At 36.1% G+C, this 27,565-nt stretch overlaps 1 protein-coding gene across 2 annotated transcripts in view; it reads right to left on the bottom strand.

Annotated features, from left to right (window-relative positions):
- LOC118748912 overlaps positions 1 to 27,565 on the bottom strand; it is a gene marked incomplete at its 3' end in the record, with an annotated part of 88,280 nt that overhangs the window by 1,215 nt on the left and 59,500 nt on the right. The window contains 4 exon segments of one of the 2 annotated variants that reach the window (XM_036483653.1): positions 7,983 to 8,121; positions 8,197 to 8,433; positions 8,497 to 8,552; positions 8,648 to 8,722. In XM_036483653.1, the coding sequence (XP_036339546.1) occupies positions 7,983 to 8,121; positions 8,197 to 8,433; positions 8,497 to 8,552; positions 8,648 to 8,722 (507 nt within the window). 2 annotated transcript variants of the gene reach the window in all.

The raw sequence follows: 27,565 nt of genomic DNA, 5'->3' as shown, positions 1-27,565 counted from the left end.
AGCCGAACATTAAATACCCGGCGCAAATATTAAATATATGATTTTCACCTTTCCGAAAGCTACCGCTACATGGTAAGCCGGGGTGTATCAATTTTGAGTAAATTAGCGTCCTTAAATTTCAAAATATTGACGTTTCAAGCATTTCTAAAATTTACCGTTATATGAAAAACCATAACTTTAGTCCGATTTCAATAATTTTCATCGTTTTGCTTTTATGTAGCAAGCACAATAAAAATACCGAGTTTGGTACAAATTGGTAGAACGGTTACCGAGATACATATATGTGATCATAAGTGGGCGGTGTCACGCCCATTTTTCAAAATTTTATTATAGACGTATTTCCTGGTAAGGAATTGTTTGAAGCATCAATTTTGAATAAATTGGCTTTAATATTTACTGATTTATCGAAGATTTCGTATTTCTCCAAATTACCGTTATATGAGATGTGGGCGTGGTTATTGTCCGATTTTAAAAATTTTCGGCCATTTGGTATCCTGTACCAAGGCCAATAACTGTGCCAGAAATCGGTGCAGCGGCTGCCAAGATATACACATGTGGCGTGGCTACGCCCATTTTTCAAAAATTTATAACATTCTTATTTTTCGTCTAAAAATTATTGGCCCGTAGTCATAGTCAAAATAAAGTCGACTTTAAAGTTAGTTGCAGCTTTTTTGACAGATATCTCATTGAAAACTGTGTCAAAAAGCTGGAACTAACTTTAAAGTCGACTTTATTTTGACTATGACTACGGGCCACTGTAAATATCAATTTTGAGTTAATAATCTTCAGTAGTTACTAAAATATCGCAGTTTTCGTATTTCTGAAAATTACCGTTATATGGGAGGTAGGCGTGGTTATTGTACCAAGTTTAGTTAAGATATCTTAATTTTTACTCGAGTTATCGTGTGCACAAACGGACGGACAGACGGACGGACGGACGGACAGACAGTCACCGCTTAATCGATTTCTCTTTTCATCCTGATCATTTATGTATACATTTGTCTATATCTATCTCGATTCATTTTGCCTGTTACAAACAACCGTTATGTGAACAAAGTTATAATACCCTTGTGCACAAGTGCGCTCGGGTATAATAAAATGTTAACAAGCCACAATAACATTGACAAATACATAGTTTAGGAAGAGCCTGCCTGAAACTATACAAAAAAGCAAATAAGCAAATGGATGTATAGAATTGACAACAACAGCCACGCTGTCGAGTTTAAATAGCGGCAAATCAGCTGCACTTGATATTAGTTGGTTGAATAAGGAAAATGAATTAGCAACAAGAGTTTAAGGGATGCACATAGCTCAAGGGTTAACGCTTCTGACTTTGAACATCGAATACGCAGGTTCGATCCCTGCTGAGGTCTAGAAAAAAGAAGTCTGATGAGATGTGGTGATCTGCGAAATAGTGCTATAACTTCTACCGCTTAGACTTTGTTGCTTTTTCAATTTTCCCTAATAAACAAACTCGTGGTACAAAGCTGCCTGCCGTGCTATTTAAAAAAAAACGTTAAAAAATGGAAAATTTGGGAATAAAAAATCGCGCAATTTTTTATTACAAATTTTCGCCTGCGGCGCTATGTCTTTGTTGCTTTTTCAATTTTTCCTAATAAACAATCGTGGTACAAAGCTCAATAAAAAAAAAATAAATAAATAAAAAATGGGCATAGCCACGCGCACTTATGATTACATGTGTATATCTTGGTAACTGCTCCACCAATTTCTGCCAAATTTAGCACAGTTGTTGGTCTTGGTAAAACATACCAAACGGATGAAAATTTTTAAAATCTGACAATAACCAGACCCACATCCCATATAACGGTAATTTAGAGAAATACGAAATCTTCGGAAATCGGTAAATACTGAAACTAATTTATTCAAAATTGATGTTTACAATAATTCTTTACCAAAAAATACGTTTATGATAAAATTTTCGAAAACGGGCGTGGCACCGCCCACCTAAGACCCATTATGTGTATCTCGGTAACCGTTCGATCAATTTGTACGAAACTCGCTATGATTATTGAGCTTGCCACATAAAAGCAAAATGTTGAAAATTGTTAACAACGGACTAAAATCACGCCCACTTCCCATATAACTGTAAATTTCAGAAATGCTTGAAACTTCGCTATTTCGAAATTTATGGACGCTAAGTTACTCACAATCCTTTGAAAATAAGTATTATTGAGTTTTGGAAAAAGGGCGTGATACCGGGCATACGTTCTATCAAATGTGTTTGAAATAGGAGTAAAACCACCCATGCTTACCATGTAGCGGTAGATATCAGAAAGGGGGAAGAAATATATTTAATACTTGCGCCGGGTATTTAATGTTCGGCTCCGCCCGAGCTTAAACTTTTTTACTTGGTAAGATTTAGGTGAGTAAATAAGGTAATTTAGGTAAATAAAAAATGGAAAAGTTCGTAATTTTTAATAATAGGGGTTTTTGCTTAAACTCTTAAAAGCCTCGTAAACCTCGCAAAGCCTCGTAAAATAACTGCCAAAATTTGTGTGGAGCTCTATTTACGAGGTAAATTTGATGCGCAAATGACCTCGTAAACTTCAGTGTTGCTGAGGTGCCGAAATTTTTATACCAAAATGTATGATAAAATAATACAAACAAATGAAAAAAATAATGAGCGAATAAAAAGAATTAATTTCATCCACTAACTGTATTGACTTAGGTTTTCTGCTAACTTTCAACATTTTTAATTGTATTTTAGGCAAGAGTGATAGAGACAAGATGTTATGGAAAATACTATGAAACAAAAATTGTTTCACAAAATCCTGGTTGATCTGTCACATTTCTCAAAGGGGGCGTTCCCAAAAAAGCCTCGTAAACTCACGAGTTTTACACGGATTAAGACTTTACAGTTAAAGGGAATCCCCTAAATGTTTATTTTATCTAGTACTTGAATTTTAGAAATTGGACCATATTCATTTGATAAGAAGTAATGGTGCTTCCTTTTCAGGTTACAGCCTGTTTCTTAAACGGTCGTAAATGAAATCTGCGCCAATAAATAACTACTCGCCCGAGTCGACATATGAGCCATTTATGTTGAAAGTGGCATAAGTCACTATCTGGACTTGCCGATTACACAGGTCCGCAAAAAATCGAGGAAAGCCTATTGTGTTATATGGTTTTGGGGTCGCTGAACACGAATCTGAAGTCCGTTTTGCTCCACCACGTCTGGATTTTTTTTTAACCTCAAAAAACATCTCGAATTATACGTGACAGAGAAAATCCGAGGTGTTTTTTGAGGTTAGGAAAAAATTAAGACGTGATGGAGCAAAACGGACTTCAGATTCGTGTTTAGCGACCCTAAAATTATACAACAGACTAGGGTTGGTCAAAGGAACCTTTCATCGATTTTTTTTGTGGACCTGTGTTATTCGTTAAACTTCATCAACCAAATAAAAAAAAAGGTTTCGTTTAGTTTATGCGTGTGAAACTTGCCAATATTTTAAATTATTTCGACTGATGCTGCAGCAGTCGTGAGGACTTTCGGATATATTTATTTTTTTTTATTGTGGTGCAAAAATATTTCCTTCTTGAGAGTTACATCGGGGCTGAAAATGTCGGAGTTTTCTGAATTTCATCTCCCCTTGAAGCATCATGCAGGATTGTTGTTTAAACACCACTTACAAGCCCAACCAGATTGTCTCAGGTTTTTACGGAAGCTTTTTCAAAAGAATTCTTCATTATCTTTCCGTTGGCTGTTTCAGAATTTGTAGATCCTGCAACGTCATCAGCGTTTTTCGATTTTAGTTTTCGTAATTCATTTTTAATACTTTCTTCTATGACTGGTTTGAAAAATTTGTGCCGAATCGGATCAGAATCTTTTTGTTTTTTTTTAAAAGGCATCCCGTATTTTATAAGCATTTGAATTATTGGAATCACGGTTGCAGAGGGTCTCAGAGCAACATAGTTCCCGGGAGGCTTCTTCAAAAGGTTCACTGTAATGAATAGCTTGTAATTAGTTTTCTTATTTGCTGAGCTCGTTTTTTCCTAGTTGCAGGCAGTCACAATTAATTACTTTCCGCTTTCGTTGAAGTAAGCTATCAAATCCGTTTTGTTTTTCGATTCCATGCCCTCAATGCATTTTCATATTTTCAGGCGGATGAACGCAAATTTAAAACATATATAGCCCGCCAATTCCCACTCCTCAAAAGATATTAAATTCGCCTTGCATTGATCGTTATTTGATATCAACTTTTTCACATCCCATTTTATCTTCATTTCGCTGCGTGCTAATTTTGACAGTTATCATTAGAACAAAATAAATGTTGTTTTCGCGCTGAAGAAGGCGCGCAGAGGAGTATTTACATAGTAAAGCTGGTCAAAATTATTTGACGTGTTTTTGTGCTAAGTAATAAAAGAAAACACGGAACTTATGCATAACAATCAGTTTTATGAGAAAAAAAATTACACTTATCTAAGAAAGGGTAGAAAAAACTAGCGATAAAGCCAGTTTTGCACACTTTCTTCTTTCATGTCGAGTAGTGTTTTTAAGATCGGTTCACAAAATCATAATAAAGAAACAAAGGCAGATATTTAAAGCACTGAAAAATAAATTATTAAAAGGACCATGTTCTCGAAGGCGAATCTATACGAGCTGACGTTACCGGAACCGCTGATTTCACGGCGAGTTTGTACCTTTTGTCAAAATGATGTGTTTGTTGTAATTTTGTTTTGTTCTGATCGTCAATGTGCATATAATTTGTTATTGTAATTTTTGTTTTTGTTCTATCAACACCACCTTGTATAAATTTGCCTTGATTTTCTTTTTGACGTATGTATGTATGTAGATTGGGAAATAATATATTTAAAGAGATTGTTGTCAAAGCTGACAAATCTGACTTTTGACCGGTTTTGTTACACAAATACTCCCATGAACCAAAAATACAAGCCCACGCAAGAATGCGACGTTGTATTTGTAACTGGTTTTGAAAAAAAAGTTTAGGAAAGCGGATTCGTCAGCTGAGCATTTGTTTACACCACATGCACCACTATTTTAAACTTTTCCTTAACTAAGAGTTAATACAACATGACAACATGTTTTAAAGCGTTTTAATGAATAATTTTACCTAAATTGTGTATTTAAAGTGGCTGACTATAATTTTGGTATTCGTTATTTTCTTGGCTTTGTTTAGTTTTCTTTCGTTTTCTAGTGAAACAAGATGGCCGCTGAAAAAATCGACTTTTTTCACTCTCTTGTTCTTGCGTTGTTTTTGTTGTTGTAGCGGCTACAACAACCCCGTCCGGATCGGTTAATATCTCAGTCGTTGCCGTCAAGCTCAACTAACGGAAGCCCCAAGAAGCGTGCAGCCCTAATGGGGTCGGTCGACAGGGACAAAGGCGTTAGCTGTATCGGGTTTTCCGAGTATACAAAGAAGTGTTTCGAGTTATGGGGTGTCTCTCCGCATACCGGACGTTCATTTGGCACATCTGCGTCTAATCTGCTCAGGTAGGAGTTTAACCTGTTGCAGTAGCCAGAGCGAAGTTGAGCTATTGTAGTTCTAGGCCCCCCAGGTACATGAAGCTCCGTCTCTTCGATGTCAGGTGGTTGTGTGCCTAGAACGGCACAGGTCTGGAGTCTACATAACTCGAGACTGACTCCCTGTGAGTGCCGCTCAGGGTCTGTCGATAAGCTCACGGGTCCTGAGTGCTTTATGAACTTGTGGACTTCGTCCGTCAGTTCGTAAAGATACCTTCCGATATGCCTTGGCGAGGGCTCCTCTGCAAGCAAGCGTCTGTTCGGATGTCCACGTCTGTGGCTGCCTACTAGGAATTGCTTGCAAAGCATTGTGTTGTATTCCTTTAAATATTTGCTTGTTCTGCGGGATCTTGTGTCGTTTGTTCATGCAAATACTCCTATGAGCAGCGCCCTAACGTAGTATCTCCACAAAAAAAATATTGGCTACAATTTCTCATTGCGTTGGCCAGATATGCGTTTTATCAAAGCTGCGCATTGATTATTGCGAATGCGAATGTTAAAATTACTGCGGAAGCTCCGTCCATGCGAATATTCGCAACAACTCTGGTCTTCACTATGCAAATCAACTTCAAAAAGTACAACGGTTAAAAGCTAAGTCAGCTTTAGGACAATCATGACCATCTTATATATAGAAATGTTAAGCCCGTTTCTTTGGATTTGTAACGACGTTAAGATGAAATCTCTACGACGAGCAGAACCCGAGATATAAGGATTTGAAGAGGTACATGAATGGTCAGAATCACCAAAAAATCCGAACTTTGATAGATCATATCGAGCCCGATTTTTTTTTTGGTGCAAATAGGTTATAAAGACCAGTTACATCGTCCTGCAAAATCATAGAGTTTGATATGTACCGTTACGAAGGAAAAGCAAAGTAAATTTTATCGTTTGCTTTGTTTATATTTTTGCGTACCCGCAATTTTATCGTAAGCGACACTGTGAGTACAGAACTTTATTGTGCATAGCAGTTTTCCTATAGTTTTAATTAAAGTTTCCTCAAAATTCGCCTTAATTGAATGCTTAAAAAGCAGCTCATTACCCTCATCAAAATAAAGTGCATTCTTCCATTATCCAACTGCAGCTGCAATCACTAAGTCCAGCGTGGCTCGTCTTGCGGGATCTTTTTTTAGAACTCTTGCTTTCTCATGGGTTTATACGATTTAAAAGTGTATGAGGAAGATGAAAAGTATGCTCCTTGCTCTATTTTCAAAGCAACAAAAGGCAATTCTTTTGTGTATCGACTAGTCGACTAATCGGTTAGTCGAATAGCAAAAGTTGTTTTTCATAGTCGACTTCACTTAGGGCCGGTTGTTCAATGTCTGATTAGCAAAAATCGGAGGTAGAAGCTCCGGTTAGATACAACGACTGCTTTATCGATCACGTGTTATATGCATGATGTCGAAATCGTCGATAATGATGTTTAACTGGCAAGTAGTCATAACCAGACATTGCACAACCGGCCCTTAATCGACTAACCGTTTCCTTTCACCTTTTTCAACTCACCGCTAAAAAAAACAACGAGTCGCCCAACCCTTCATTTTCGATTTTTCGAATAGTTGTTTTCTTTCAGTAAACATTTTCTTTTTTGAGCACTTATGCTTATTGACAAAACCCAACCGCGATAATAAAAATAATTTCATTGAGAGAAACTATCACTATTCGGATAATTTCGGTTAATCGATTTTCAGACTAACCGATAGTGAGCGGTTAGTCAGTTTTGAGCGGTTAATCGAATAATTGCTAATCGAATATCAACCGACAAAAAAGTTGCTAATCGACTAGTCGCTTGCTCCTTGAAATTATTGTTGCATTAGATGGTTTGTTTACATTTTGTACTGAACAGCTAATTTTTCTTTGACAAGATTGATAAAACAACCTATCTATTAATCTTGGTTGTTTGGTACAAACACAGGGTTGCATATCTCATATTTAAATAGCCAATATGGGTAATTTAAGTGCAATTTAAATGTATTGAAGTTAGTTAAAATCTCTACTTAAATAGGTCATCTGAAATCGGGCCTTAAAATTCCGTTTATTCAAACAATTCTTAAAGTATCCGCACTCCTTTTTGTTTAAATGGCTAGAATTCACAACATAAAAAACTATCGTAAGCGCCAATACTTTGAAAAATTGCCTCTCAGCATGTTAACGAAATGTATCGTAAGCGCCATTATACCTTAAAAAGTAATAGTCCTATCCAAAAGCCAGCGGCTAATAATACTGTTGTCCATTTAAACCGATAAAAAATATGATACCATTTAAGGATAAAACAAAAAAACTCCTCGTGTAAAATTTGCCTTTTGTCGCTTACGATAAAATCCAAAATCGATTCTCCGAAGAGAAAAATCCTCGAATACGTGTTAGCTTATTGCATGTATAGAACCCATAAAAAGTTTTGAAACGAATCGGAGACGTGACATCTATTACTAAATCCGTCCGACCCAAAAAAGAATGGCTTTTTGTAGAATAAAATGTATACCACGCAGAGGCTTATTCACGAAGGTTAGTTGGTATAGCGGCTGTTTCTCCCCCGTTCCCTTCCAGTTATATTTATAAAGAAGGTCATCTGTAAACATGCGGCGGATGACTTTGCCGACATCCTCTGACGCCCCCTTAACCTTGTGCAAACACATTGTCTATGAAAACTTAAAATACAATCATGTAAACAATAAAGTGTAAGGTTTGTTTGTTACCATTGTTCGAACAAAGTCTGGTGACTGCAATCTTTGTTCTACTTCTAGCACTGCAGTGATAGTATGCAAGGGGATCATGTTAGCTACTTCGTCCATTTTGGAGTCTGCCACTTTGCACTCCCTTATGCCTTTAGCTAACGCCATAGTTTGTGGGTTTTTGTCAATTTCCTCAAACGCAATAGTGATCCTCTCTTGATTGCCTACGAGTGTGTCCATCCCCTGGCTTAGTATGGATTGCTAATATGCGAGAAAAAACTTTTAGTTTTAGGAAAAACATTTTCCAAAAGAAAAATAACGTACATTTTCCTCAACTTTCACCAGTTGGGTATTTGTCTCCCTCAATGTCTTCAGAATATCTTGAAAAAAAAAATAGTCAGTCAAATATACATATATACTATATGTATCTGCTATAAACAAAATTATGATTAGAAGTAATATAAATTTTCCTTACCGTTTTGAACAAAGGATGTCGAGGACTCCGGAATAGGCTCATGTACAGCGTCATAGCTTATTCTAGACAACATTTCTAAAAAATATAAGTTAGAAAATATATTCGCTGTTTTTAATACTTTGTTTGGTTGCCGTTTTCCTCTTGATTGCCCTCAAAAATGTTTACCGAATGATCCATGTATTAAGACTAATAGTTCATTAATTACTAAATTTTATTATGTTATGTCGGCCGCTGTGGTGTTGTCGGCGCCCTGGTCAAAGCAACATCGCAAATAAAAAATGTTCTTCAGTACCAGAACCCTTGTATCATATCGAATCGTAAATGTTAATCGAATCGTAAAAGTTAATATACTTTATAAAATACTAGCAGACCCGGCGAACTTCGTCCCGCCCAAAATTTTTATATATTTTATTGAAACTTTTTGGTCCAACATTTTCACCAACAATTCACGTTTACGATTTTCATTGGCACATTTGTCTGCTAAGATTAAGGTTTGGTGGTCATTTGCCGCTTTAAATAACCTAAGGAAAGAGTTATATCCGTTCTTGAAATTCTCCAGTTGTGCGGCATTTCATACCACGGTTATTTGCAAAGCGAAATAAATTTTTTCCTCTTCACTTCCTGGCGGCAACAATGACCCGGTTCTATAGTGAATGTCCTACAAGCTTTACAGTATAGTAGGTGGCAATTTCAAAATGGGTGCGAATCATTGTTCTACAGAAATGCAATATACATATACTTATTTCAGACGAAATACCTTAAAAGTTTGAACGCATAATAATATTGGAAAATCACATCCATTGGGCCAATTGCAACGCAGGAGCGTTCGATATACTCAATGGTGCAACAGGTCGATTTAATCTGACCTTCACGGCCCCTTCTCTCACTTGGCTATTTTTAGTAATAGCTCGACTTCAGCACCACTTGGCAGCACGTTTTTGCAATAGTATTGCATACATATTTAAAACATTAGCCAAATCGGATCATAAATAAGATTTGTAGTAATAACTCTACTACAGCGCCAACTGTCGGATTAAATTGTGAAACTAAACCATCCAGAGACCCACTCAAATACACAAAAAGTTTCGTTAAAATCCGTACAACCATCTAGGAGGATTTCACTCACAAACACACCTACAGAAGAATAAAAAAATTCATTCAAAGATAGCTAAAGGTCGGTACGTTTGTAGGCCTCACACCCCTTTTCAAATATACATATCTCCATACGAAGTTCCAGTACTGTACCATGAATACTTTCAGAGATATGCAGTATAAAAATTCGATTTATATGGGAGGTGCCACGCCCCCCTTTCCAAGAGCTGCCCTCTTTCTTCATGAGTATGCGATTGATTTCGTATATCTCCATACCAAGTTCCAGAACTCTGCCATGAACACTTCCAAAGATGGGCAGTACGAAAAATTCGGTTTGTATGGAAGATGCCACGCCCCCTTTTCCAATAGTTCCAATTTTTCTCCAAGAGTATGCGATTTATTTCGTACATCTCCAAAAAATTTCCAGAGATAAGCAGTATGAAAAATTCGGTTTGTATGGGAGATGTCACACCCCTTTTTACAATAGCTAAAATTGTTCTCCAAGGGTATGCGATTGATTTCGTATATCTCCATACCAATTTCCAAAACTCTACCATGCACACTTTCAGAGATATGTAGCATGAGAAATTCGGTTTGTATGGGAAGTGCCACACCCCTTTACATATAGATTTTTTTCAGCCTGGAACCATCCTTGGGAAACGTGCGGCAGGTGGCAGTTTCAAAAAAATCGGTTCAGCCGCTCTCGAGCCTTGCGAAAACTAACAAACGGCTTTCTAAATATATATTAGTTATTATTACAATTATATTTTGATAGTATCCGTTGTTTCTGATTGGCGCAAAAAAATCTTGCCTAGTGACGAATTCGCCCCTTGATATGGTCGTTACTTAAAGCTATTTATATTCGAAATTTCATGAAAATTGGAAAACAGGAATCTATAAGCTTATCCAGGCAAAAAGCTACCTGCGTACCGAATTTTAAGCAAATCGGACCATAAATACGATTTCTTCGAACAGATCGGTCCCTGGTCCACTTCTCGGACAAAATGGATCATATATGCTAATATATGCTAAAAAGCTACCTACGTACCGAATTTTAAGCAAATCGGACGGTAAATACGATTTTTTCGAATAGATCAGTCCCTGGTCCACTTCTCGGAAAAAATGGACCATATATCCTAATATATGCTAAAAAACTATTTACGTACCGAATTTTAAGCAAATCGGACTATAAATGCGATTTTTTGGCATAGATCGGTCCCTGGTCCACTTCTCGGAAAAAATTGATCACATATGAATTTTAAGCAAATCGGACTATAAATGCGATTTTTTCGAATAGATCGGTCCCTGGACCACTTCCCAGAAAAAATGGGTCATATATGCTAATATATGCTAAAAAGCTACTTACGTACTAAATTTAAGCAAATCGGACTATAATAAGTTTCTTTCGAATAGACCGGTCCCTGGTCCACCTACCCGAAAAAAGTAAATTTTTTTAGCCTAAAACATGGTGGTTACCGAAAGCTATTTGTGTACAAAATTTCATGAAAATCGGATCAGCCGTTCGCGAGATTACCTGTTACAAAAAAAAGGGACTTCTCTTTATATAATTAGTATAGAAGTATAGAAGTATAGATTGCACATTATATTTAAAATAAGTTTTTTTTTTGTTAAATTCTTTTTGATGTCCGTAGGGAAAAGTAAATATGGGCATTTCCAGTCTGGCGTGGCGTGACGAAATGTTAAAAAATAAATTGAAAATTACAAAAGTTAAAAACTCTGGGAACTGCTTTTTTTTTATCAGCCGAAGTATCTGACTTGACGTTACATGGCGTTACGTTACTAAAATTTCCATTGAAGTTTTTTTCGGTAATTAAACTAGATTTTAATGGAAATAAATCATGAATTTTATGTCGGATATATTTTTTGTTTTGACTTCAGCGCTACCTAGTGGTTCCATTTGTTGCAAATCTGTCGTACTATGATCTTACCCTGGAAACCAGAGTACGAAAATAAACTGTACAAAACAATTCCCATTTGCTCATCGATCATCATATCATTTGTGGTTTTGTACAGTTTTGTAAATAGTCAGAAACAAATTGTAAGATTCACTGTCATTTTCCCCAACAAGAAACGTTTGCTTTTCGTTTGTGACAATTGTACCATAGGGTACGTTTTATATGTATGCAAACGATTCAGTTACGTGAAAAATATTTTTTTCTTTAAATTTTCATATCCAATTCAATTAAAAAACATTTTTTTTTTTTTATTCATTGCAGCCATTCGTTTTGTGTTTAGTTATTGCATATGTGTACATACATACATATATTTTTCTCTGCACGATTCATTTCGTTTGTTGTTTCGTCTGTAACTACTAAACTACTGTAGTTACTATCGCCAAAGTAAACTCAGCCGTTTTGTTTTCGTATTGTACCGAACTGTTGAAGCAATAAACGAAACGAAATAGTAACGTACAATATAGTTTATTTTCGTACCCTGCTGGAAACGTCAATATGTCTATACTTTGAAACCTATATGTAAAGAAATATAGATATATTTTTGGCTTTAAAGAGCACAAATGTATAAGGTCTTTGGTTGGCATGTGGCGGCATTTCAACCCGCGCCTTCGGTGATGTCAAGTAACACACTTACCTCTACATAAACAAACACTTACTAAAGTGCAAAAGTGTTCATTCTTTATTAGAAAATGAGACCAATATTCAGATTTAATTTTCTGAATTTGGTATCGATATTTGGAATATCGAGTCTTTTTATCCCGATATTAATGGGTACCCGATATTTTTACAGCGATATTTCAAATGCGTACTACACCGGTAATTTCGGTTCGATATCGTGTCCGTATGCATAAAAGGCGTTACTGGCCTTCTTCACCCTTTCCTCAACATTGCCCTTCCACAGCAGCTTACTGTCCAAGACTACTCCCAAATACTTTGTGTGGTCCTTAATTGACAGCTCGATGCAACCTAGCCTCGGGGTCTCCACAGTGGAACCTTATAGCTTTTGTGAGGACTATAAGGTCTGTTTTGTCTGCGTTAACCCCTAGCCCCACTCGAGATGCCCATTGGTTAATTACTTTCAAGGCGCTGTTTATTACATTACTGATAGTGTCTAGCAGGGTTGTTGTGAATATTATTCCAAAATATAAGTCCTTTCCGGATAATAAACAAACGGCCTGTCCAAATTAAAAAAATTTGGTTACATATGAAAGAGGACTGAAATAGCTTTTAACCAGAAATAACGAACGACCTCTATTTTTTTTTTCAATTTAATACTAAAGAAATGCATATACCTGACATAAGGTTTGTTCTAGGGTAATTAATTAACGTTTTTTGATGAAATATTTTTCAATATGTGGCTTTCCTCGTTTAGACATTTCAGTTTTGAAGCTATTTAAGTCCTCTTTCATTTGATACCAAACATGTTTAATTTGGATAAGCGGTTTGTTTATTATCCGGAAGACTTTTATTTCGGAATAATATTCGCAACAACCCTGGTGTCTAGGTACTTCCCTGTTACTACTACGGCTATGTCGCACAGTGTTTCGACTATATGGAGGCACGTAGAAAAAAGTCGTGGTGACAGTTGATAAAAAAACGGTTGGACTTAGAGAGGGAAAAGTAAAAGTCATAAAAACCAAATTTTACGTTATTTACTCACCCCCGCCCCCCTTCTTCACGAACGATACATTTCCCAAAAAATACGGGAACTAATCAGTTTAGTTGCCTGTGGCGATTAACCCATTAAAGAAAGTGTTTCTTTTTCAACTGTATCAATTATCTAAGTGTCGTGGAATATTCAGGTGAAGGTATTTAACATTTATTTGGAGCTTTCCTACTTTCTTACCAAAAAATTTACTTTAAAATGTAGATGCTAAAGATTATTAGTAAAAAAAAAAGTGTGAGTACCGGTCCGTCAGGTCTTGAAATTAGACGAATATTTTAGAGAATTGTATGTATGTAGTTTTCGAATATATAATCTGATCTTTGCGCCCGACTTTGCAAATATGTGTAATTTTTGATTTTCTTAATTTTTGATTTTCAGCTTCTTTTTGCATAATTTCGCGAAAAGGATTTTTCGAACAATGAAAAAATCTCACCAAACTGGGAAAAAAGCGAGTATTTACACCTAAGTCATTTTATAGTATAACCTGAGAGTGGAAAGCAGGAAACAAAAATTAACCAAAATTTCATCACATTTAACGACTGGGCCCACTTTTTTTGTGAGTTTTGTTTTCTAATAAAAGAGAGAGCACAAACTAAATTTCATCGAAATCGGATGAAATTTAATGTTTCCGCCCACAAGAGTAGAAGGCGTGGCAATTATTGCATCTTTACCGAATTTCATAATTCCCTATTTCTAAGTAAAACTAGAGCACATGTCAAGTTTCAGTGAAATCGGTGCAGGTGTACTATTAGTTCCACCTGTCTCCATATAGTCGAAACACTGTGTGTCGTATCGGAATGCCGGACCAGGTCAGCCTTATGGGCCTGTACTCCTTAGAGAAAACTGGGTTGCTCTTGCCTGCCTTGGGTATAAAGACAACCCTCGCTTCTCTCCACAGTACCGGCACATAGCTCAGCCCCAAACGTCCAAAAATATCGTCTTCATCAATGGTACAAGGTGGCTAGCCTTCCGGAGGAAGACTGGGAATATTCCATCCACTCCCGGGGATTTGTAGGGCTCAAAACTTTCGATTGCCCATTCTACTTTGCAAGAAGTTACGACGTTTGGCGGGATCCTACTCGCTATACCTCCCCTACTATCGAAATCTTTCGAGCCCATGCATCCCGGAAAGTGGGTACTGACCAAGTCTTCTAACGACTCCTCGCTTGAATTGGTCCAGTCCCCGCAACTCTTGCGGATAAGGCTAGGTGCGCTTGGAATCTTGGTTAGAAGTTTTCTAAGCTTCCCCACCTCGTTTGTTTTATCTAAGCTCTTACAGAAGTTCCTCCAGGATTTATTCTTTGCCTTTCGCACTTCTTTTTTATATGATTTAAGGAAGTCTTTGTACTCCTCCAGCATAATTCATTATTGGCAACCTTGGCCAATTTGAAGTTTCCTACCACATCACGTCTTCATGATCCCAGCTTCCTATTCCACCAAGGAGGTTTAGATCTATGCGAAAGATGGCAGGATGCATTGTAAGCATTAGTAAGGATCGATGTTAGTGTTCTAACTCCTTCGTCAAGTTCAACCATTGTGCTGTACCTACGAGCCTTTACCTTCATTGCGTCTATTATTTTCCTATAGCGTTCCCAATTGTTATTTCTAGGATTTCTGAGGACCCTACTATTTCTTTTGGGAGAACAAAATGTCGAAGCTAATGTATTTCGGTTCTGGGAACGACGGTGCATGCAACAACCTCCAGTTATCCACCTTCGTAAGACTAATCATGAAGAGAGTTAGGTCAAGAACGTTCCTTGACGTGGGTCCAATATACGTTGCTCTATTAGCCCCTTAATTCTTTTAGTAATATAAAGTTAAGAAGTGGCTCACCTCTTCACATTTATATCCGCGCTTCCCCATACCGTATGATGGGTATTCGCGCCGGATCGGGTAACTGGCATAATTTTCACGAAGATCAGACATAACTTCCATAGAAGTTATGTTATGACCAGGGAACGGATTTTATGGAAATTGCCTTTTTTTCTGGTAGAGAGATATACTATATTCGATTAAGAATGTCCACGATTTAGCTTTCCCTGATTCCATATATACACTTTTGATGTTGCCTTTTTTAAGATATTTGCCATTTTTGCCTTTCTACCTTTAAAAAAGTGATTATAGCATTTACAATTTTTTTTTAAGATTAAAAAATATACACATTGCCCATGCGGCTTATAGAAGCGCAGAGACCTCTTGCCAAATTGGTGTTGGAAAAATTCAAAGCCGTTTTCTAAGCTAAGGAAGGCTTGGAGACAATAAGGGGTGTGGATAAAATTGTATAGGGCGAGGAAAACGCCCTTATTCCTGATAATATGAACGTTTCAAACGTTCCATATTTAAATTTGGCGCCGCTTATATCAACTTACGTCGAGCACGCATTTAGTACATTCAAGGCTTTTCTTCGCGAAAATCGAATGAAAATGCTGCCAGAAAACTTCAAAATGCATCTTGTGGTTCAATGTTACTACAACTATACAGATTAAAGCTTTATGAGTTAGAAACTAGAAAGGATAAAATAGTCAAAGATTCTAAGTACAATTTTTCTAGTTCATAGTTTTTCTCTTTTTACTTGTAATATAAACATTTCTAGAATAAATGTATTTTTTGATTGTTCTTCGTATTTTCTGTCTTTTTTTAGTGCCTTATTTTGCCTTTTTTGCAATACCTAGTGCCTTTTCCTGCCTTTTCGCTATTTTGTTTTGCCTTTTTTGCAACACCTAGTGCCTTTTCCTGCCTTTTTCACTATTTTATTTTGCCTTTTCCAGCCTATTTCGTTATTTTATTTTGCCTTTTTTATAGGTTTTTAGGTCCTAAAAATCCGTTCCCTGGTTATGACATATGTAACTATGCGGAAGAAAACGCGAGAAATATCCGTCAATAGGAAAACGTTTTCCCAGTGCTGCATTAGCTTTCTAAAGCCAAAGTGGTGCGCATTATTAAACTGAAAACCGACAGTTCATTCAACATTTTCTAAAAATGAATCACAAAATAAAAAAAAAGTTCCAGTCACCAGTTAAAAAAAAATGCTTTCAAAATATTCGAAAATTGGCTGCATTAATGTAAAACAATTGATATTCATCCCTTATGCTACTAAAATTTTATACCCACCCATTGATTTATCCCATGGAAAGAAGTGGTAAACACAATAATCTCATATAGATCGCCTTGGATCTTGCAACATTGACCATTTTTCAAAACAATTTTAAGCGAAAATACCTAATTTTGCGCCGCTCTTCTAGATTTGACACTAAAATTTAAGACTTTTTAAAGAGTTCACTAATTTGTGCAGTCATTTAATATACAATTATCATGGAACTTATGTCTGACATAACTTCCATGAATCAGAACTGGTCACACCTTCCAGTCAACCTTCGGTACGTCGGGGTTTTGTCTTTGTAGTGGGCGCAGCGCATGCTCCAGTTTCACCTCACGAGGGATGTGGACCTTCGCCTTCGGGATCGATAGAACCTCGCTGCGATCTACTATTTCGAGTGATGCCGCTTTCATAGGCCTTGGAGATCTTTCATCGCTCCCTTTACCCATACTAACGAGGGATCATCCTTACAACTTATAATTTTGACGACGCTGAACCACCCTGCTCCGTCAAATGTCGGCATAGGTGCGTTCGGATCCGCGTCCATTTTCGATAATAGAGCTTCAAGCAGCATCATTTCCATTGCCTTCCACCTCTCATGCGTCATCTATCCGAACGGGTTATTGCATGACGTTTGGCCTCGTAGCCTTGTACCTGCATTTCGGATTCTTGGGAGGCTACGCTGCCTCCTCCTCCACAGACCGCTGCCTTTTGCTTGCCTGCGCCGCCACAATCTGCTTCTCCATCCGGTTTGCTAACTTCGGATCCTTAGCTGAAAACTGTGGCTTCGCAGCGCAGTAAGATCGGCCGTTCTCTACCTCCTCCCTAGCCCAAGTCAACCTTTTCTCATGCTCCTCAGTCCGGTTTGTCTTATCGCAAAGTAGGTCGCAGATCTGGACCGCAGCCGTATCGCGCCTAGCCTTTAACTGCTCCTTGCTTGACCTCATCCTCGGGGTCCTCCTCCGTTCAGGAAAGGCATCCTCGGATTTGACTAGAGAGCGTAGAAGAGCTTCTTCTTCGTTAGTGCTTAGGCTAACCTCTCTTTCTTGGTCCGAATCTTCTAGGAATATGGCACGAGTGCGTGGCAAGCGGTGTCTGGCAGTAGTACTAGAACCACTGTGAAGTGCTTTATCCACAGTAGAGGTGTGACCGCTGGGGACATAATCTACATTATCGTTGGACCCGCCGGTGGTAGTAGCCACGTCTCCCACCCACGTTTGGGCTGATATCTCAGCCCCCGTTTCTCCCTCTTCGATGTGTGGCCGCTAACGACACAGCTTACATTATCGCTGTGCCCGCCGGTGGTAGTAGCCACGTCTCCCACTGACGTTTGGGCCCGCGTTTCTCCTTCTTCGACCTCCATACAGAGCTTATTTTATAACTACCGCCAGGTACCCCCTAGAAGTAGCCTAAGTATGCCCACCCCTACCTCCCTTGGGCGAGCCCATACGACCTAGCACTAGACGAGGCAGGAGAGTTTATTCCTCGGCCTTAACTGGGCCCCGCATGCTTGCACCACTGCGGCACAGGAGCAACCCTACCTTGACACAGCGGTTTAAGCAACGATGCCCATTGCCTGGTCGGCACCCGCTTGGAGGATATATCTAGGAGGAATTCTCACCATTAACATTGCGATGTCATTGGACCTGACCAATCCTGGCCCACCGCTGCATAACACGTGACCACCTACACAACTACTCCGTTTGGACTATGAGCTGAAATTCATAGGATTTTGTACAAACCAAATGTTCCTGAATTTTTTAAATTCAAATAATAAAATTCATTTTAAAAGCTTTTTTTAATTTGCTTTACTAATATTCACATTCGACAACTAAAGCAAATTGTCAATGGGCTACGAAGAGGTGGTGTTCAACACATACTTATTTATTTTTCTACGTTTGATGTGGTCCAGGTCAGCAAAATAAGTTACTAGTATGCAACCTGGTCCTTTTACAAATTTTTGCAGGGCTGTTTAGCTTATGTAGGTATGCGAGTGGAACAGCACATTCACATCGCTCACATTCATTTCGTTCACGTTTATAAGCTCGTGGTTGATCGGAGCCGATGTACTGAATTTTTACGTCGCTATGCGCAGTATTTTGCGACCAAATAGTCCAATGCTTGCACGTCTCTGTATTTTTTTGTAACTTTACCCTCAAAAAAAAAACTGTTTAGATATTTTTACGAATCTTTAAAGAAAATCATATAAAGCGGTTGACGAGAACTCGTGAAGACATTTCTGCACATAAGGAAAGACAACCAGCTGTTTTTGACACAACTAGAGATGAGCGCGTGATTGATTTTGGCTCACGTTCACGCACGCTCACGTTGATGGTTTTATAAAACACGCACTAACGTTCTGTTAAATTTTTGTTTCATCACGTTCACGCATGCTCAAGACCCCTAATTTTTGAATTACGCACGCTCACGCACGCTTTTTCACGGATATATTTTTTTTTTTCAAATTGGAACTTTAAGTAGAGTTTCATCGAAATATTGTTACAAAAACTTGGCCGAATTCCTTGCCTGGGATCAACGCACTATTATTTTTTTTTACAAATCTCAGATATACATTCGTACATATGTATGTAAAGGGTGAACACACCAAAACTGCGACACTTAGAGATTACTACCAGAAACAAAGTAGTAGGCTTTGAAATTATTATTTTTTGTATTATATAACTTGGAAGTTTAAATGTTATTACAATGTTAAAATATTAGTTATTATTTGCTCCATATGCAAGTAATCGGTATTTTCATCGCACACGCGCCATCATGGTCTGCGCGACTGCATCATCGACTTTACACGATGCGCAGAACTACTTTGTTTTGAACTCATCAATATTTTTTACTGTTTCACCTGTTTTCTTCAAGATTCCTTTGACAATTGACCAATATTCCCCAATAGGACGTAGTTCTGGGCTATTGGGTGGATTGCAGTCGGGAGGTACAAAATTGATGTTATTTGCATTATACCACGGCAATGTGTCCTTGGCATAGTGGCAGCTTGCCATATCCGCCTAGAACAGTGGCCTACTACCTTATCTGTGGATAAATGACAGAAGACGCCTTTTGAGGCACTCATCCCGATGAACTTGATCATTCATTGTCCCGGATGGGAAAAAAGGGCTGCTCTTACGGCCGGAGGAACAAATAGCTTGCCAAACCATGTGGTTTTTGGAAATTTGGACTTCATTTTCAGCTTACTGCTTTCAGGGGTATGTTGACGACTTGCAGCAGTATAAAAATCTTGACCTGCAATATATTTTAAATTTGTAAAGCAGTAGGTTGCGTAGTCCATAATAATTCAGTTGTAGTTTTTAATTTAGAATTCATACAACTTCCGACTGCGGGATTTCGCTGAACATTCTACTTTGCGCCTCGGTGTGGCGCTGTTTGAGCTGTAGAACTTCTCAGTGAAGCTTTTCGCTTTACCTTTTGTACGAAAAACTGCGATCTCCGTACGGATTTTGCAACATAACGCGACAAAACTTTCGGATCTCGCGAAAACGGACTGTTGACCTTCCGAGCACTGTTTTTATCACTTTGACCATGCTCACCCCTGCTCCCTGCTTTTCTCGTAACTGCCAGGCCATATTTTTACCCTGCAAACTGTCGAATAATGCAATCTTTAATTTTTAGCAATTTTACGTGTACTTAAGCCGGATCATTTATAAACTCGTGCAAAATGGTTTGTCTCGTTTCTAACTCGGTTGCCATTTTTGACTCCACTAGGAATCAAATTCAAATGAAATTTCTTCTACGTCCAACTAAGGTCATGGTCAACTTATGGTATTTGAATTTTAAACTACTTAAATCTTTTTGGGTAAGTTATAAGCTTCCCAAAGTGTCGCAGTTTTGGTGTGTTCACCCTTTATGTGTTACGAGTATAGAAAATATTTCACATCAATATTTATTCAATGTAATTTCAAAATCATATTAAGGGTACTCATTTAAAAGCGCAACTCTCGCAAACTGGGCAAACTGTGCAATTTTAAACCCTCGCAAATGAAATGTCAAAATTTGTATGGAAAGCCATTTGCACAAAAAGGGAATCTTTGCGCGGCAATTTTGTAGCGCAACTTTGCGCAGTGTGCTGTGCAACCCTCAACCAGCTATTTTGTTTACATTCATTTTGGTTTGTGCTCAATTGCGGTAAAACTTAAATATTTACTCAAATTTGAGTTTCAATTGTTCAACTTTATAAATTAAGTATAGTCAAATAATTAAATGTCAGAAATTGCACAAGATATAAAATTGTCCTCATGAAACACATGGTGCAAAGTTGCCCAATTGCCCAAATATGAAACTTGCGCGTATATATGAGTACCCTTATTAGCTCATATTTTTGTTTAAAAATAATATTTTGGCGAGGTTTTCACCAAGCAGTCGTGAAAATTCTGCAAAATTCTGCCTGGCACAGAAAAACCTCTTTCACTAGTTGCTGAGCTACCTGGTATGTGTAAAAATTTGCCTTGAAAAGCTTCAAAGAAGTGGAAAATCTTTAACTCTCTCTCAAATTTTAAAATATCGTCACAACTTTTTTTTTCACAAAAATCTGTATTTCCGCATTAATGTCTTCAAAAACTGTTTTTGCAGATTCATCTGTTGTACCTTTGACTTCGTCGGAAGTGTATACAGCAAATAAGTTAAATAGAAGTAGTTTACGGTTTTATTTTGGTTGAAAATACACATATCGTCGCTTGGCTTCGTATCCGCCAAATGCAATACCACGTATAAGATAATTTCACAAAATTGCGTAGAACTTATTTCCTTCAAAACTTTGAATGGTTTCCTAACTAAACTTATTAAATATGAGCTCCTACTATAATTATGCGCTATTAAATTTATGAACTAGGGAAGCTTTGAGATAGGGTAACCAAAATATATTTTTTTCTCTGCCACCTTATCGTTGTATTGCATTTTGCGGATGCGAGGTATTGCGCGCTAAACGACGATATATGGGTGTCTCCATGCAGCCGTACGCGACATTCGTACGCTTATGGAGTAAATCTCTCAATGGAAGTTACTGAAAAACAAGATTACAGTTATGCTGCAACCCAAGGATACTGTTTAAGAAAAATATAAGCAGCCTCGAAACTTTGATGTGGAAAATATCCGTTCAACATAAGGTGATAACGTATGCAACAAAAAAAGAAGTGTTTTAAGGCACATATATGGGAGTTTTTCTTTTCTTTAAAAATTCCTAAACTAAGCTAAATAATGTAGCTTTACAATCCTTCCATTTTTTTATGGAAATTATTTCTGTTACAGATTGAATTATATTTTAAATGTCAATTATTAAAAATAAACATAATTTGCAAACAATATCATTCTGAATTTCATTTCTAATTAGTTGAATGCAGGTGTATGGGTGTTTACATAAGATTTAAACCGAAAATACAAGTAAATGAGTTAAACGGCTAAACGGCTGACTTTAAGTTTCGTATTCAGATTGCCAAAAAAGGTTATTTAAGTGCGAAACGGTGGAGAGCACTAAAAAAAACGTAACGTGCGCCTGGGCCACACTGGAGAAGTGAAACTTACCTTCCATAACTAGTTTGTCCCATAACCAATATACTAGGACTGTGATTATTCAAAATTTTAGTTACTCATAAAATAAATAACTCAATTATTCGATTAATTGGAAATTATGATTACTCAAAAGTTCAATTACTCGAGTTATCAAGATTTTGATTAACCAAAAACAAAAATATTTGAGTTGCTTTATGATTAATTAACATTATGAGTAAAATGAGTAATCAGCATTTCAAAGTACTCTTTACATATAAAGCAGTTGAAGTTCCTTGATACCATGATAAAAACATAACAAGGTAAAACCATTGAGAGGCAGTCTGACGTTTGCCAACAATATAATTTTAAAATCAAAACTCAAACTCACACACACATTCTCATTTTCAATCTCAAACAACAACAATTGTGAACAATTTAATTTTTTTATTTTCAATTTTATATGATTTTAAAATGTTGGCAAACGTCAGAAAAAAATCATGGCCGACGAAATGAGAGAATGAATTTACCTTGTAATGTTTTTATCATGCTTGATACTTTGAAAACAACGTTTCGGTTTTCAAAAATCGAAATTAAATATTTTTTTTCATATACAGAATGTAAAAAACAAAATAAGCATTTTCCAAGGCAAACTCTTTTAACGAACAAAATACATTTTTTTTTGAATAATCATATTTCAAGTAACTCGATAAATCATCGTTTTGAGTAATCAAAATCTTGATTACTCGAGTAATACCATGTTCGGACCGACAACGAAAACACTTTGAAAACGAGTTTTGGGATTGTGGGCTGAAAGCTGTTCGGGTGCTCAAAATTCTGAAATCGTTTTCTTTCCATTAGACTCGCTTGAACTACTTTTTAGGAGTAAATTTCTGACGTTTAACCCAACAATGATCATGCATTAACCCATTGGTGACCCAGTTTTTTGTAATATCTTTTGTTAAGTTAATTTGATTTTATTAATTTGCAAATTATGAATAATTTACCCATTTACGACTTTGACTTAACGCATTGATGATCATGTTTTAGCCCATTAGTGACCAATTTTTTATTAGAGTATTTCCCCAGCTAATCTTATTAAAAATAGGTAGGTTAAGGTTACAATATAATCAGGAAGAACGAGTCCCTTTCGATTTGAGGATAGCTTTATCAATGAATTCGCAATACTTAAAACAAAGTTAAAAGCGATAAAATGTAACAAAGTGTGTATTTTTTGTAATCACTAGGAAAGAGCATGAAACAGATGAAGTCATTTATATAGAGGTCAGTTAGATAGTAAAAGATAGGATATACTAGATACAAAAATTTACGTTACAAAGCTGAAAGCAAAAATAATTTCAGCTTCCTGAAAACACTTTTTTAGAAAAATTTGTCAAAAAAGTCGAAATTATTTTTATTTCGTCTTTGATTCGACTATGAATATGCCCCATGATGTTTTAAATTTAATGAGACTTAAAAATTAAGTATACAAAATATCGAAAAGCAAGTAATGTATCTAATTAAAAACATTAATTAATTAAAAAATCAGCTATATTTTTATAAAAAAATAATAATGACAATAAAATAAAAACAAGTAATTTTTAAGCAAAAATCAAAACCGACTTCTATTCTCATATAAAAATTTAAGATTATCGTTAATTTCTTCATGATTAAATTATCGGATCTAAAGGATTAGTATAGGACCACCCTTGAGGCACCACCTCAAAAAAAAAGAATTATCGAAATTGGTTGACGTGGCCCAAAGTTATGCGGTAACATGCATAAAAAAAAATCCGACGAACTGATAACCTCCTCCTTTTATGAAGTCGGTTAATAAAATAAATAGTCAAAACTTTTCAATATGTTGGTCTCGTATAGTTATGATACGCACTATTAAAAGGATTTTGAGTATGAAATTATGTAACCCATTTAATTGTAGTACATTAAAGTGCATGTTTGGAATAGCTAGGACATACGTATTTCCATAAGAAGTCCTCGACGATTATTTTATATGAAGAAAATGAGCGACACCTTCACCAAAAAACTTACCAAAAATCAACGGTATGTCCTAACTACTCTAAACTTGCACTCAAAATCTTTCTCAAATATCTAATCAAAAATATCGATATTTTTACGAATTTTGAAACTCAGCTTTATTCGATTTTTGTTAAAAAATAAACTATATTTTTATAAAAAAAATAATTTAAATTAAATAACAATAAAAAAATAGTTAAAACTTATCAGTATGTGGGTGCATTATACTTATGATAAGCACTATATAATGAAAACTGTGACACTTATTCCTCATAATCGGAATCTAAATCCCATCCACGTTCCGTTAAACTAATATTATTCGCTACAAGTTGTACTGAGTAACTCCATTGATTCAGCAAAGAAAGATCTCCGGTTGGTGATCACTGGCAACGAGTGCGAGCAAGTAATCAGCGGGTCTAATGAAACTAATAATCTATTAAAAACGTCTACTAAATTGTCAGCGCGATCCGTTTTCCTACTATAGATCTCTCTAAAGTTTTTAAAGTCCTTGTTCGAATTAAATCCACTTTTCACTAAAGATTTTAAAGTCCTTGTTAGAACTAAATCCGCATTTTATTCATTGAGAAACCTCAAAATAATAAACAGTTTGAGTTCGAAATGAAACAGAATCAAACTAATATCATGTTCTGACCGACATCGAAAACATGTTTTCGTTGCTAAAACTGGTTTTCGACTTAAAACTTGTGTTTTCGTCCATGTAAAATCTGTCAAACGAAAACCAGTTTTCGCTGAAAACTACTTGAAAACTCACGTTCCACTCATTCCAATTGGTGTCTTCACTAGTTTTTTTCGATTATTTATCGAAGTGGAAGTCATATTTTATTATCTTTAATACGCCATTTCGGATTTATTGTTAATTGGCTGGCAAAAGTAAAATAAGAATGAAAGCAAGAGGTTGCTAATGAAAAGAAAATGAGCGAAAAGCATTTTGGTTTTGTTTTTGTGTAGCAAAACTGTAATCAGAGGATGTAAGAAATGTCAACGAAAACACTAACAGCCGGTGTGAACAGCCTTCAACCCACAATCCCAAAACACGTTTTCAAAGTGTTTTCGTTGTCGGTCAGAACATGGTATTAACCAGAAGTATATGTTTTTGTGTTTAATTAAAATCAAAGTGAAATGTTTAAAACCAATTTATTTAAAAATGCGCAAAGTGCTTTTGGTTTTGAACCCGGATTCTTAGTAGGGAAGGAACAGACTTTATTGCAGTACTGTCAAATTTAAAAGCTCTTTGCGCATTTAAAAAAAAAAGTGATTTTGAAAATTACACGTGCAAAAACAGAGGTTAGTTTAGTTTTTTTTTAATCATAATTTTTTTTTAAAGCACATAATTTCAAACAAAATACGCCAAAAGAATAAACTTCATTTTAAGTAATGGAAAAAACAAAATGACGAAATATAATACCGCTTTCTTACAGTAACAATTTGAATTGCACATTTGAGTTTCTTAGTTTTGAAAAAAAGTTTTTTGTTCAAATTTGTCAAGTTTGGAAATGCTTATCTCCCAGCCGAAAAAAGATAGAAAGGAGAAAACTTACCCCCAATTGTAGAACTTAATGGGGATTATGCGTTTTCCACAAAAAAAAAAACATTTTTTAAAAGTTGAATTTTGAGCACGCTTGGCCCCAGTGTGCAGATATTAGTGTTTTCGTTGACATTTCTTTCATCCTTTGTTTACAGTTTTGCTACGTAAAAAATCAAAATCTTTGTCTTTCATTTTCTTATCATTAGCAACCTTCTTCTTTTATACATATTTTAATTTGGCCAGCCAGTTGACAATAAATCCCAACTAGCGTATTAATGATGATAAAATATGACTTCCACTTCGATAAATACTATATCTAAAATACTTGTGAAGACACCGATTGGAATGAGTGGAACATGAGTTTTCAAGTAGTTGTCAGCTAGTTTTCGTTTGACAGATTTTACATGGACGAAAACACAGGTGTTAGGTCGAAAACCAGGGCATGAATCACATATGACGACAATCGTCTGAACGATATGGTGTCGAGATTGTCTTGCTTCATAAAAATCAAAAATTGTTTGATCGTTTGTGCGATATCGTCAACTCGATTCCAGTTTTGCTTCACGTAACAGTAACAGTAACACGTAACAGCAACACAAATGCATAAATCAGTGTTTTGACAACATCGTTTTGTCAGTATCGTTTGAACGACTATCGTTTCAAAGTTACGTGATTCATGTCCAGTTATAGCAACGAAAACATCGAGCCCTAACCGCCAAAATAACGTAAGCGACATTTTTTTTTTAAATTTTCTTTTAGATTTTTTACATTACATTTTTGCATCAAAAAGAAAATTTTGAAAAAAATGTTGCTTACGTTATTTTGGCGGTTAGGGCTCGACATGTTTTCGAACATGGTATAATTGATTAACCGAATAACTGATTAACCAACTTGCTCGAGTAATCGAAAAATCGCACAGCCCTACAATATACATACATATCCTTATTTAAAGTACAAAGCCGCGTATCAAGATAATGCTAAACAGCGTATGTGAGGTTGCATAAATTATTTTTTAGAGTAAAAACACTCATATTTCAAAATGGTCCTGTTTTTTATAAAGCAATCGCACTTCTGGCTAGTATATTTCAGGACGAATGGATAAGGATTGAGCCAAGAGCTTGTATGAGCAAATCCAATTTTTGGCTGCAAATATCAGATACGCGGTTTTGTTCTTTAAACGACGATATGTACATACATACATACATCTGCTTTTGCTTAAGGCGATATTTTTTGCCTTTTTGTCTATTCTAGATCCCTACCTCTACCCAGTTCGTTCTAATTAGATTTATTTTATTGTCTTTATCCTTATTTTTAACTTTATACGCTATCGATATAAAAATGGATAGTAACATCCATCAAAATATTGATAGGAAAACCAATAACAAAAACGATAACAAATTCGATAAAAATATCGAAAGCAAAATCGATACAAATGTCGATAACAAAATCGATAATACCTAATATCGATGAAAAATATCGGTAAAAAATCTATAAGAAATTCGGTAAAAATATCGATAGAAATATTGATAAATTCCCAAAATATCGAAGGCATAATCGATAACAATATCTATAAAAGTATCGATAACAAAATCGAAAAAATATTGATTATTAGATCGATAAGTTCCGAGAATCCCGAAATACTGAAATATTTCCCAAATTGAGTCTGTGTCTATCTATATCCTTTTCTCTATTATTACCTTTATTATAAATGTCCTTCCTCTATCTTCATCTTTACTTTTATCGGTATCCTCATTCTTATCTTTTTTATTTATGTTTATCTTTGTTTTCACTTTTATGGTTATCATTTTCTCCATCTACACATTCCCCTTCACCTTTGCCCTTATATAAGTAAAGTGTTTAAATTTACCTTGAACTTCATGTTTACGCATTTCTGTTTTTCTTTTTCTTTTTACCTTTGCCTTTCTCCTTTTCTAAATCTTTATCTATATACGTATTCAACTTTACTTTCATTCTTGTATTATTCTAGGTGTTATTC

Source organism: Rhagoletis pomonella, unplaced genomic scaffold (assembly GCF_013731165.1).
Source record: "Rhagoletis pomonella isolate Grant_MI unplaced genomic scaffold, Rhpom_1.0 Rhpom_scaffold_00013, whole genome shotgun sequence".
Lineage (NCBI taxonomy): Eukaryota > Metazoa > Arthropoda > Insecta > Diptera > Tephritidae > Rhagoletis > Rhagoletis pomonella.
The sequence above is the reverse complement of the archived record's forward strand: the minus strand, read 5'-3'. Positions and strand labels throughout refer to the sequence as shown.